At 30.0% G+C, this 11,980-nt stretch overlaps 1 protein-coding gene across 6 annotated transcripts in view; it reads left to right on the plus strand.

The window, feature by feature from the left end:
• Positions 1–10,553, plus strand: part of LOC126735711 (dihydroxyacetone phosphate acyltransferase) — a 138,478-nt gene extending 127,925 nt beyond the window's left edge. For all 6 annotated transcript variants that reach the window (XM_050439785.1, XM_050439789.1, XM_050439784.1 and 3 more), the window contains 5 exons: positions 7,662–7,741; positions 7,856–8,014; positions 9,711–9,883; positions 9,940–10,001; positions 10,081–10,553. In XM_050439785.1, coding sequence (XP_050295742.1) covers positions 7,662–7,741; positions 7,856–8,014; positions 9,711–9,883; positions 9,940–10,001; positions 10,081–10,151 — 545 coding nt within the window. In that variant the 3' untranslated portion in view covers positions 10,152–10,553. The remainder of the gene's footprint in view (positions 1–7,661; positions 7,742–7,855; positions 8,015–9,710; positions 9,884–9,939; positions 10,002–10,080) is intronic.
• The last annotated feature ends 1,427 nt before the right edge of the window (positions 10,554–11,980 follow it).

Below are 11,980 nucleotides of genomic sequence, written 5' to 3' on the forward strand. Positions count from 1 at the left end.
TGTTGGCTGCAACGGAGACCTGCTTTGTTTTTTTTAATGAACATCCAAGTAAATCAAAAATCTTCAGCAGAAAGTTGGAAAACTTAAATACAAAAAAAGTCATAGTTTTTCCAGTAGAATCCAACTGCAGTCACATGCAGAGCGTTCCATTTAAAAAACAAAGTTGGTCTCCATCGCAGCCAAACTAGATATAACATGAAAAATTTATTCAAATAGAAATCACAAGAATAATTTATTGAAAAACTTTCATTAAGTTCAGTTGTATAATAAGTAATGAATAAGATGCAGGCATTATGCGCGATTCTTTCGCCACTCTATATAGAAATTAACCTCTAAGTAATAGAGCTTGCTAAAACAGAAAATAATTTTCCTTTTAATGAAATAAGCATTATTAATGCTCTGATTTGGCGTCTTATTAACACTGTAGATTTGCTTAAACATGCTAAGTATCTTTTTAATGAAATTAAGACTAAACTTATGAATATAAAACCACACAACTGCGAAAACGAGGACTAATAAATATTTTATTTTTGATGATTGCACGAAAACCATCATAAGAAAATCGAAAAATCTTCAATTCAATATCAAAGTTTTAGTATATGTAGTTCAAGAGCCCGTGACACACATGAACTCGACACAAGAGAAGAATGAGTGATTAATAAAAAATCGCTGAATACGAAAGCCGTTTGCTGCAAACCGAAATCTGTGGTAATAATTGTTGACATGAGTCCCAACTCTAAAATGAGAAACACAGATTTTTAGGTTTCATTTTTTCATTCATCAGTTTATTCCAGTATTCACCAAGTTTTTGAAAGTCGACAAAATCGGCAGAATTTAAAGGGACTTAAAATCATCAATTCACGGATTTTTTATTATTCAAATACAGTTCTATCGATAGAAAATAGATGCTAGAAGGTCGTGAAAAAAAATGATTGGAGAAAATGGTCAAAGTGTGACAAACTACAGGTAAAAAAATTAAATAGGAAACTACATTAGTTCGTTAATTGAAGTCATATAATTTTGTGATTGTATTCTAAAGTTTACATAGTTATAACAATAATGTGACGTTATATCCAAAGGAATTTGATAACCACTAAAAAATTGATAATTAACATACTAATAAGTGCGAAATACAATGGGAAATATTTGGATGTGGCATTCAAAATTTGCGTTAGCATTTTTATTTCCATCGTGCAAGTAGTAAAATAGTTAGCACAAAGTATGTGTTTATGTAGATTTACATCTAAAAACAAAAAAACAGTTATAAAAGTTATGTTCAGTAATGTAAAGAATTGTTTAACTCACAAAATATGTATCTCGCTAATAGTAATTTTTGCAACAAACGAGTTTTTACTGTAGTTGGTACAGTTTATGTAACATTTTTATGTAATACTTTTACATAAACTGCAGAATTTAATGTAAATGCGACAAAAACTTTGCTATTAGACAATACTTGAAATATTGAAAATAACGAATTTTATGCTTTAAGGCGTACTTTCCTGCATTTTCTATAAAAAAAAATAGTATGATAAGCTTGTAAAGTAACAACATATATGTAAAAGTGCAGTTTATTCCAACAATTGCTTATTTCGCGAAAATAAAAAAAAAACTAAAAATCAAGCAAAATATTATTATGCCTCGCACTGCCTAGTATGGCGATAAACAAGAGCCCATTGCTAGTCCCTCTTTTTGTTAAAAAAAAACGGTTGTATTATATCAATAAAAAAGAAAATGAGGGAAACGATGTAGTTTTCACAGCCTTTGAAATATTCCGTAAACAAACAACAATAGATAACATTATACTATATAATTCAACATCACTGTCTTCACATAAATTTGCTGCTTTCCATTCCTTGTTTTACAGACTTTTTAACATCCCACTTTCTCGTGAAGATTTTAAAAAAGAATTCCTTATCATTAAACAATTAGCAGTCAGTAACTTTTTCCCTCTTAAATTTATATATATATAAAATGTATTTTAAGTATGTGAACAAGTATAAATTATCATTAAATTTTATGAAACAAACAAACTATATCAAAACTAGACCGTTTACTTATTTTGGACCAATCTCGTCACAACTATCCCGCTTTTTTTCTCCCTTTGGCATAACCCCAGCTTTTAAAACTAATAATACATTAAAAAGACATTTAATTAAAACTAAAGGTAAACTGCCCCCGCTATCTTCTCCGGGAGTTTATGAGATTAGGTGTAAAGAGTGCCCTGCAGTGTACGTCGGTCAGTCTGGTAGGAAGATTTCTACTAGGATTAGTGAACACAAGGCGCAATGAAATAAATTAAAAAATATTGATATCACAGTCACCAGATCGGCTTTTGCTAATCACCTCCTTGACTCCAAACATAATTTTCCTGACAGCCAAAATATAAAAATACTTTATCAGTGCAATAAAAGTAATAAACTAGAGTTGCTGCAGACAATGGAAATTAGTAAAGTTTTTAAAAGTCCGGATCTGTCATTAACACAGGAAAGGTTTGAATTTGCTTGCTTGCTTGCTAGTTTTAATGGCTTCTGCTGCCAGCACGATTTGGAGATTCGGAATAGGAAAGGACGGAGAGAAGGATAGGAAAGAACGACCACGTGTTGACTGCGTGCAGGATAACGCGAAAGTGGGCTTGATACTTTCACTAAATTTACTTCTTAAAGGCACGTTATATCCAACGGCAAGGGGTAGGAAAGGAATCCAAAGAATAGGAAAGAAAAAGAACGACTACCTGTTGAGTGGGTGAAGGATGACGCGGAAGTGTTGTGCGGGTGTGATAGTTTGAATTTGATGGACACCTAGTTTTTAATAACCTTAAATAATTCTAGATTCTCAAATGATGGTTAGATTTCTGAAATGTATAAGGTGATTTCATTGTTTAGTTGAGTTCTTTGTACATAGGTAGTGCCACTTTATTGTAAGCTTTGTTTATTTATATGTTAGGTGTTTTGTGTATGTTACGGTAAGTTTTTATTGAATTTTCCTTTTTTCGGGTTACATAATCTTAATTATTATAGGTCTGATGATGCTCTAGTCGAGCGAAACATGTAACCTTTGTTATTTTATTAAATGTTTCTGTTATGCTGTAGATTTTGTGTTTTTACCTTTTATAAAAATGTCAACATTGTCTGGGAAAGGAATCAAAACAGCATCCTCTAGCATCCAGAGATATTTACTTGTAATTGTATTGGCCTTCACAGTTCTTAAGATTGCGATGTAGCTAGTTTAATCCAGGATCATTGTGATGACCCAGTATTTAGTCTTATTTATGAACTGAAATCTCGGGAAATTAGAAAACCAGATTGAAAAGACATTTCTGACAAATCTTCAGAACTAACACCACCTTATTGGTCAAAATGAAACTCGTTGGTTATGCAAGCTAGATTGTTTAAAAGAGTCAGGGAGTATATGGAATATATACATATACAATATATATAATATATATGCAATATATATAGCGTAGATGAAAAGGAAAAGAGATATTTGACAGTCTTTCCTCGAAAACGGATTCCAGAAGTTCTTGAAGCTGTCCATGGCGGTGTTGGCGGAGGACATTTTGGAGTTAGTAAGACCTTGGCAACAGTGAGATAACGGTTTTACTGGCTGAATAGTCATGAGGATATTAAACGCTGCTGCCGATAGTGTGAGCAATGTTCGTCGAGCAAGGGTCCAAGAACCCGGACCAGAGAAAAAATTTATGCAGTATCTTGTTGGTGCACCCTTTGAATGATTTGCCATAGACGTAGCAGGACCTTTTCCTACTAGTAACTGCAGAAACCGATATGCTCTTGTTGCTATGGATTATTTAAGTAAGGGGCCCGAGGTTTATCCGAATGAACGACAAAAAATCAAGAATCAACGACAGTAGCTGAGGTCAAATCAAATTTATTCAATCAAATAACATTTAACAATTTAGGCTACTTAAATAAGTTATTGCACATAGATTACCAACAATATGTATGTGCAAAAGTCAAAAAAGGTTAAATTAGTTTCTTATGATAAACTAATTTATCTTAAATTAGTTTCATTAATTTAGGCTACAAATTGCATATATTGACTAAAAATAAACAGATATGGCGGATTATGAGAAATTATTCAAAAGCATAGAGACTGAGAAATATATTAGTTTAGGGTATGTTTTATAGTTGCTATACATGAGAGGCTTACATTTTTTGGCAAATGCATCATATTTAGTGATATTTTTCATGTCAATTGGCAAGGAATTGTGTATTTTAGGAGCGAAGCTCGTAAGAAATCTTTGGTTACCATCCTTTCTATAAAAAGGAACAATTAAATTCTAGTTGGATAGTTCTCGAAAAACTCATCCATTATCCCAAAGATGCTGGTCATACACTTCTATAAAAGGTAAAAAACACGAAAAAAACTGATGCTGTAGATTTCGTGTTTTTTACCTTTTATAAAAGTAGTTGGATACTTGCCTAGTTTGGTATATATGATAAATTTTTGTTTGTAAGTCCTTGTTATTGTACAGAAAAAGACAAATGTTATAAAAGTATAGCATTCTAATGTCAAGTAAATAATCATCATGAAGCTGTGCGGTAGGAAATCGTTTTTGCTTCTCAAATATGACTTTTAAATTAGTTTCAAGTCTTTATCAACTATGACACCTAAGTATTTAATGTAGTTAACTTCATTTATTTTAAATCCTTTTCTTATCAGCTGTAAAAAGTTGAAATAAGGTCTGTTTGACATCAGTAAGAGAAAATGTATATCGATTTAACTGTATTAAGGGTTAATTTGTTAAAGTCCAACACAGTGCCCCTTACTCCGTACTGCTCAAGCACTTCGACCAGTCTTTTATGGGGCACTATATCAAAAGCATTGGCAAGATCCAAAAAAACACCTTGTTTTTATTTAAAAGTTTGTAATGAAAAATTGTATAGTCTGTCTTTAAGACATTTTTTAAACAATTTGGCAAAAGTACTAATCAGACTTATTGGTCGAAAATTTCCAATATTATATATCTTATTTCCAGATTTATATATTGGAACCACTATAGATTTTTTAAAGTCATTTGGAACAGTTTCCTGCAGAAAAATTAAGTTTATGATGTGCACAAGTGGCTTAATAATGTACAAGTGATGAGCTTTTATGAGTATAGTATTAATTTCATCAAACTCTGGGGAACTATTCTTTTTTAGTGACGCTATATGTAAAGTAAGTTCGTTTTTATGAACTAGCTTTAAAAACATGTTTTGAGTGACACGGCGATTTTCGAAACTTCTGTAATTGATCGATGCTTTACAATAGTTTGTCATCTGTTTTGTAGTATCAAATGGTTTTTTACAATTTAGAATGTAAATGTTACTGTTTTTATTTATATTTGTGTTTGTAGCTCGCGCTGATTATATTATATATTTTCTTAATGTCATTTTTGTTACGATTAATAGTTTCACGATAATATCTGGCCTTAGTTTCATTAATAATTTTGTAATTTTAGATTATTTCTATATGTTTTGTATGTTTGAATAAGTAGGTTATTGTTCCTATTTTTTAATAAATCTTTCTTAAATTGGTCGCGGTGTTTTATGGATGTTATTTATTTGATGACATTTATTTGGAGGGATACAACAGGCTACAAGCCCAAAAAAGTATCAACAATCTTATCTTAACTAACTTAAATATACTATTTTATTAAGAATAATATAAAGACTAAATGGTTAAGTACATAAATCAAAATAATTTGAATATAAAAGACTTAAAAAAAAGTAATTTTTTAATGCTAAACTTCTACATTAGCCTCATAAACTTTTAAAGACAATATTTCAAATATATATAACAAATTACGGTAACGGTACAAATTATAACTTTTTGTTATTCTACATAATGGAGAGTTCTGACCATGATTTGTTTTCCTGAATGGAATAAAAAATAACTGATGTTGACTTGAGGAATGTTTATTTTAAAATTTTGACAAAATAGGAGGAGTGTTCAGCGTACAATTAATTACTTTGTATAAAAACGAAACATCAGTTATCAAACGTCTGTCGAAAAGTAAAATCTCGCCAAAATGCTCTCGAATTTATTTTTGGCAAATTGACGAATGGGATTGGTCGAATTGACATCTTGATATGAACCGAAGCGGGTTTTAAAAGAAAGTAATATTAAAAATTTGTTTTGGATGCTCTCCAATCGATCAATTATATAAAACCCTAAATATGGAATTTACCCATAGGGTTGTGACCCCTAGGGTTCCATATAATGCTTGCAAAGTTTAATTTGCCAAAAATAAATGTATTAAATTAACATTTAATAGCTCGAGAACTAGAAAACATTTCACATTTACGAAAAATATAACCCAACAATCTAGAAGATTCTGTTACTATTAGATCAATATGAATGTCAAACATTAGTTTAGAGTCCAATGTAATTCCCAAATCGTTCACTTTAGTAAGCAAATATCATTAAATTTATATGGATAATTAATTTTATTTTTATTTCTTGAAAAGGTTATACTTTGACATTTTTTAATGTTAAGAAAGAGACTATTTTTATCACAGTAGGCTCGTAGTCGATCCAGATCACTTTCAATTTTAAGGGAGTCGGCGATGTTGAAATGAAATTTAGTGTAACGTAAACAAGATTTTATATTATTAATGTATATAATAAAAAGGGGTCATAAATGGGAGCCCTGTGGAAGGAGCTATAATGGCACTTGTGATCCAGGGTTTGATTTTAACATGTTTTTTAATTTTTAACACTTTTGTTGTTCTGCAATTGTCAAATATTTCCATAAAAGTTTTATAAAATAAGTTCAATGCTGTGTTTGCTTCATTATTTGCCAAGACCGACGTCCAAGACTATTTTCAAGAAGAGTCTCGGTTCAAAATATTTACATTTATGTCATCCAGGAATATTGTGAAATCCTCACTCTGTAGGTTAACTAAAAAATTTTCTAAATCTATTAGAAATCTTTTATCTGAGGTGGAGGGTGGTCTGTAACTGGCTATAACTTTAAAAGACTATATATAAGACTATACTATTAATCACAAACTAAATTTCTGTTAGAGTGACATTTGAAGACGGTGTTACTTTTTGTTTAATGTTAAGGTTAATTTTATTGTTTATAAAGACCAGTAGCCCATCATTTTGGGTTAGGGTGCTATTATTAAAAAATATAGAAAAACCAGGAATATTAAATTGGTCTGGTAAAAAATCGTTATCGTAACCCTATCGTTTTTTATCAGCCACTCAATTTCTGTACATGACGAAGTCATATGTGTCACGGGCTCCCGGACCAATGCAAGTAATTAAATACTTTTAAACAAAAAATATCATTTATTCTACTTTTGAGTCCAAATTGGTCAGTAAAAAATCAAAAACTAAATATTCAAATTTCATTATTATTCAAAACTATTGCAGATATTAAAAAAATATACTTTTTTACTTAGATTGTTTGAAGAAGTAAAAAAAATACAAAAATATACGGGGCGCTCTATTAAAAAAAAGCAAGTTAATAGCCCTTTCGGTCAAACCGGAAGTCGTATTCAATTATTTCATATGGTAAAATTAATTTTTTTAACCATAAAACATCACAAAATGTTAAAATAAATCATTTTTTTAATGGAGCTATCGCGTATTTCATTGTACATTTTCGTTTCTTATTCCAATACCGTACTAATATAAAATATATTTTTTAGATGTTTTATACAGCCACTTCTGCATTCTGCGATCTCTTTTTTTTTACGAGTTTATTCTGTTGGAAAATTTGTACAAAATGGTGAGTTTTTCTTTCCATAATGTTATTTCTTTTGCAATGCTATTAATTTTAAGTTAACCGGTTCAAGATATTTTTTATATTTTAGATTAATTACAATTTCTAACTTATTTTTAGCATTTTGAAGAAGCGTTATTACAGTTAAGTAATGAGAAACTGGTGACGTGTAAACAAGGACAATATGATATATATGAGAATAATTACTTAGAAGAAGTATTAATTAGCAGTATTCAACCATTTATCTTAACTTATTATATTGTGGCTGAAATCCTACAAGTAAGAAAAGTATACATAGAGAATAGTTCACAAGAATATATTGGTGTACAATTTTTTTAATTAAAATTTTTGTTAATACAACCTAATGTGAATTGAAATAAAATAAATGCTTATTCCCATCCGTGCAATTGATGGATAAAAATATGTGTGGCGTTAGCTAAGTATCAGGTTAAGTAATGAAGTGACAGAGTAACGGTGAAAAATGCATATAAGATTTTTTTTTAATGCAATAAGCTTCCTTGAAAAATCCACAATCTCTTGACCGGTAAGAAAGCCAAGTTTTTGATGATTTTATGTTCTACAAGACCAATGGAATTAAGTAATAAATAAAAAATTATACATCATACGGTACTACAATGTGCCCAAGATCTGTATTAAGATCATAAATATACTTATTTAAACTGTCAAATTTAAAACCACATTTAATCAATAATTTCATTAATAATATATTTAATTTAACCCAAAAGAAGGACGTTTAGGGGGATTTTTAAAATTCACTTAATGGTAAATTCTACTAATTTCAGGATCGACAAGCTAACTTTTTCTCCACTTACCTAATCATGTATCTCCAACGCGTTCCATGCAGGAGTTCCTTATTTTAATCCCAATTTTTTATATTATTTTAATGACACAATTTTTTATATTATTTCTTCTTCTTCTTCTTCTTCTTTTTTCTGACTAGCTAGTGGAATTCGATTTCCACAGTCGGAGTTTCCATGCCCATTCCCGCCACGAAGGACCTAACTAAGCCGCGATGCGAACACCACGACTGTTAAAACAAGTTCGGTTTTATAGTTATCATGATTGTCATTTAAACATATGACATTAAATAAGGCTTTAGCTACGAGTATTTTCTTGAAATAATAATTTTTTTGTAAAATCTTAAATTTCAATAAAGTTATCTAAATTAGTGAATCATTTGAGTTCTACATTTTTCGTTTAATTATTTTCAAAATACTACAAATTCACATACATTTTTAAAGGTAGTAGCAAAATAAAGTTTGACCGAGGGCTGTGTATAGCTTATCTGATACCTTTGGTGTGGATCAAGCAGAAAAAACTTACTTATTCATGAACGGCTCGACAGTCAAGGAACCTGGAGGAAAATAAAATCTGTCTTTTTGACTCTAAATTTGTCATCACAGTCGCTGCTCGCCATTCCCTTCATATTTTGTGACAAAAATTTGAATATGTTTAGCAAGCTTTATACATTTTTCAGGTTCCTTAAACGACAGGAATTGATAATCCTACGGTTGGAACCTTTGGTGTGATGCTCAAAATACGAGACAGTTTTACCACTAACCAAAAAACTTTATTTTTACTCTGGACACGTGTTTCGCTAACCATGTTAGCATCTTCGGCAGAAGATAAACTAAACTTAGTTTTCTATATTATTACTCTTTTCGAATTTAAACTTTAGCTTTTTATACTTTTATTTAAATCAATTCCATTCATTTGAGATTGTCAGTGAGTGATATTAAAAGTCAATCTGTATTTTAAAACATGTAGGGCAAAAACTGAAGAAAACACCAATTTCGTATGTAACACTGAGAAATATGTTCGGGCGATCGTCTTAAAGTCTTTATAATTTCTTTTTAAATCCATTTAATTGCACATCAACTCTTTGCAGTTGAAATGTGTGCAAGGCAATGGTGCCTCTCCAATGATAAATAATAAAATAACCTGATGATTTTAGAAACTTCCAAGTCTTGTGGATGAAAAGACAATATTGGCAAACGTACAAAAAGTTTTAGAAGAAGCAATAAGGGAAAAGAACATTTTTATTCATCCTTATTGTATGAACTTGGATAGTCAAGGAAATTGCCTTAATAGCCTTACGAAAATGGGATTGTTGCTAAAAAGTAAAAAGTAAGTTACTAAATATTTAATTTAAATGTATTGCTTTATGGTAATAATATTTTCAGAGATAACAAAACAATATACAAAATCAATAGAGCTTCAGTTCTGAAACTAAAAACCGACTTAGGTAAGATTTTTTAGGTTATTTAAAAAAAAATTACGAATATTTTGTTTCTCTCATAATTGATGATATTTGCCTTTTTCAGAAACATACATCCCATCGTTTCATGTAATAAAAAGCTTCGATATTTTTTTACATATAAAAAGTAAAATTTAAAATGATCGTTTAATTTATTACTAGATTCTGTAAGTTTGTTCTTGTGTTACTTTTAGTATTATTTTAAGATTTAGTATTATTATTGGTTTTTTTGTGGGACAATATTTTAATAATTTATTATTTAACGTAATACATGTTTAAAATTGTTATTAGTTCCCCATGAGACTATGGACTTCTGGATTTGTTGGGGATTCGAGTCCACAAAAGCTAAGAATTGAATTTTGCATATTAACGTTAGGATTAATTTAAGAAGCGATTTTTATAATTAGGTCAGATATTTACCATTCATTTGATATTTTTAAATAATAATTGTATCCAATTATTGTAATCTAATTTTTTGAAAAATATTTACAAAAGTTGTTCATTGTTTCTAAATAAAAATTAACGATTTCTTAATTGTAATTGAAAGTTTTTCTTTTTTTAATGCGCTTTATTAGATTGTGGATTTGCTTGCTATCTTAAAAAGGTCCTAGTAATGTATTTAAATGAACTGTTATAATCGCTAGTCCATAGATTTCTTTTTATTGTTTTTGTTTTAGGTATACCTTTATACGTCGTTTTCATTTTAAAGTAATTTTTTATATGGTTATTTCGTCTCATCACTCAAAAGGTTTTTTTATTTGGGATTTTTTGAGACTAAATTAAATCAAATTTGTTTGGCTTCTCTAGTGTTTGTTACCCTTTAAAGATATCTAAAGTTACATCATAATGTTAAACAGGGTAAGTATTTATATAATAAAAACAGCCTGAAATTGATCAAAAATAAAATACGCTAAGAAAAATCATAACAGGCAAATATTGCGCATGCCGAGTTCGACACATTTTACTAGCCAGGAAGGGATACTTCCTGAGATCTCTAGAAATGGAAATTAAGAGTTTGTAAATAATAATGATAATTCTTGTAACATGAGCTCTTATAATAGCAACTATATGGGATGTTAGTACCTAAAATGCGTAGTGTGGGCGCAATTGAAAACCGAGATGCATATCAGTTCGAAGCTTTTGTATCTGGGTTAGTGTATTTTGTTCCTGAAATAATTAATATATTTTTTTACTATTTTATACGTGTTTGCAGTGACATTAAAACAAATCATTTTTTATTTATCTCTTCAACTTCAGCTTAAACGTTAAAAGACTGCTTCTTTTTTCTAGTGTGTTTGGAGTTGGAGGAGAAACGTTGCAGGCTTTATTATTAGGTTGGACTTTTAAAGTTCAACAACCTTAGGCTTAGATCCTTGGTTGAGTGGTTGAAGAAGCTCATTTATATAGGTCCGCTCTTAATAATAGTTGCTAGGCGCAGAGTAAACAGTATATAAAATTTACATCACATGGAAAAATGTTATGCGTAAAAGCACAGATATACCGAAATTTGTCTCCTTAAATTTATAATGAAAGTCACAAATTACTGGAGAAATCATTTAGTTTTTTTTATTTATTCACACAATACAACGTGCCCAAGGTAAGGAGGGCCAGTACAGGGATCTCCATAACCATGAGAGATAGAAAGTTGGTTAAACGGGAAGAATTTAGCGGCTTTGCGTCCTCAATACTATGCCGCTTTAAAATCTAAAAAAATTCGAGTAATTCCGAAGATACTCGAAAAAAAATTTTTTTTAACTAAATGACACTTTATCATAGCCACTTTTTTCCCTCTTTAAGATACCGTTGTTAAATTTTAGATCCGACGTTTCGTTTTTGAGCCGCCTTTATCAATTTTTTTTTTCTCAAATACGGACCTGGTTTCCCGATATAAAATATTAAAAGTGCTTTTAATTTTGAATTGAACGGTATATCACAGTTGTAGTTCAATCATGTTTTAGAACTTTTTA

The sequence above is a fragment of the Anthonomus grandis genome, chromosome 4 (genome assembly GCF_022605725.1).
Source record: "Anthonomus grandis grandis chromosome 4, icAntGran1.3, whole genome shotgun sequence".
Lineage (NCBI taxonomy): Eukaryota > Metazoa > Arthropoda > Insecta > Coleoptera > Curculionidae > Anthonomus > Anthonomus grandis.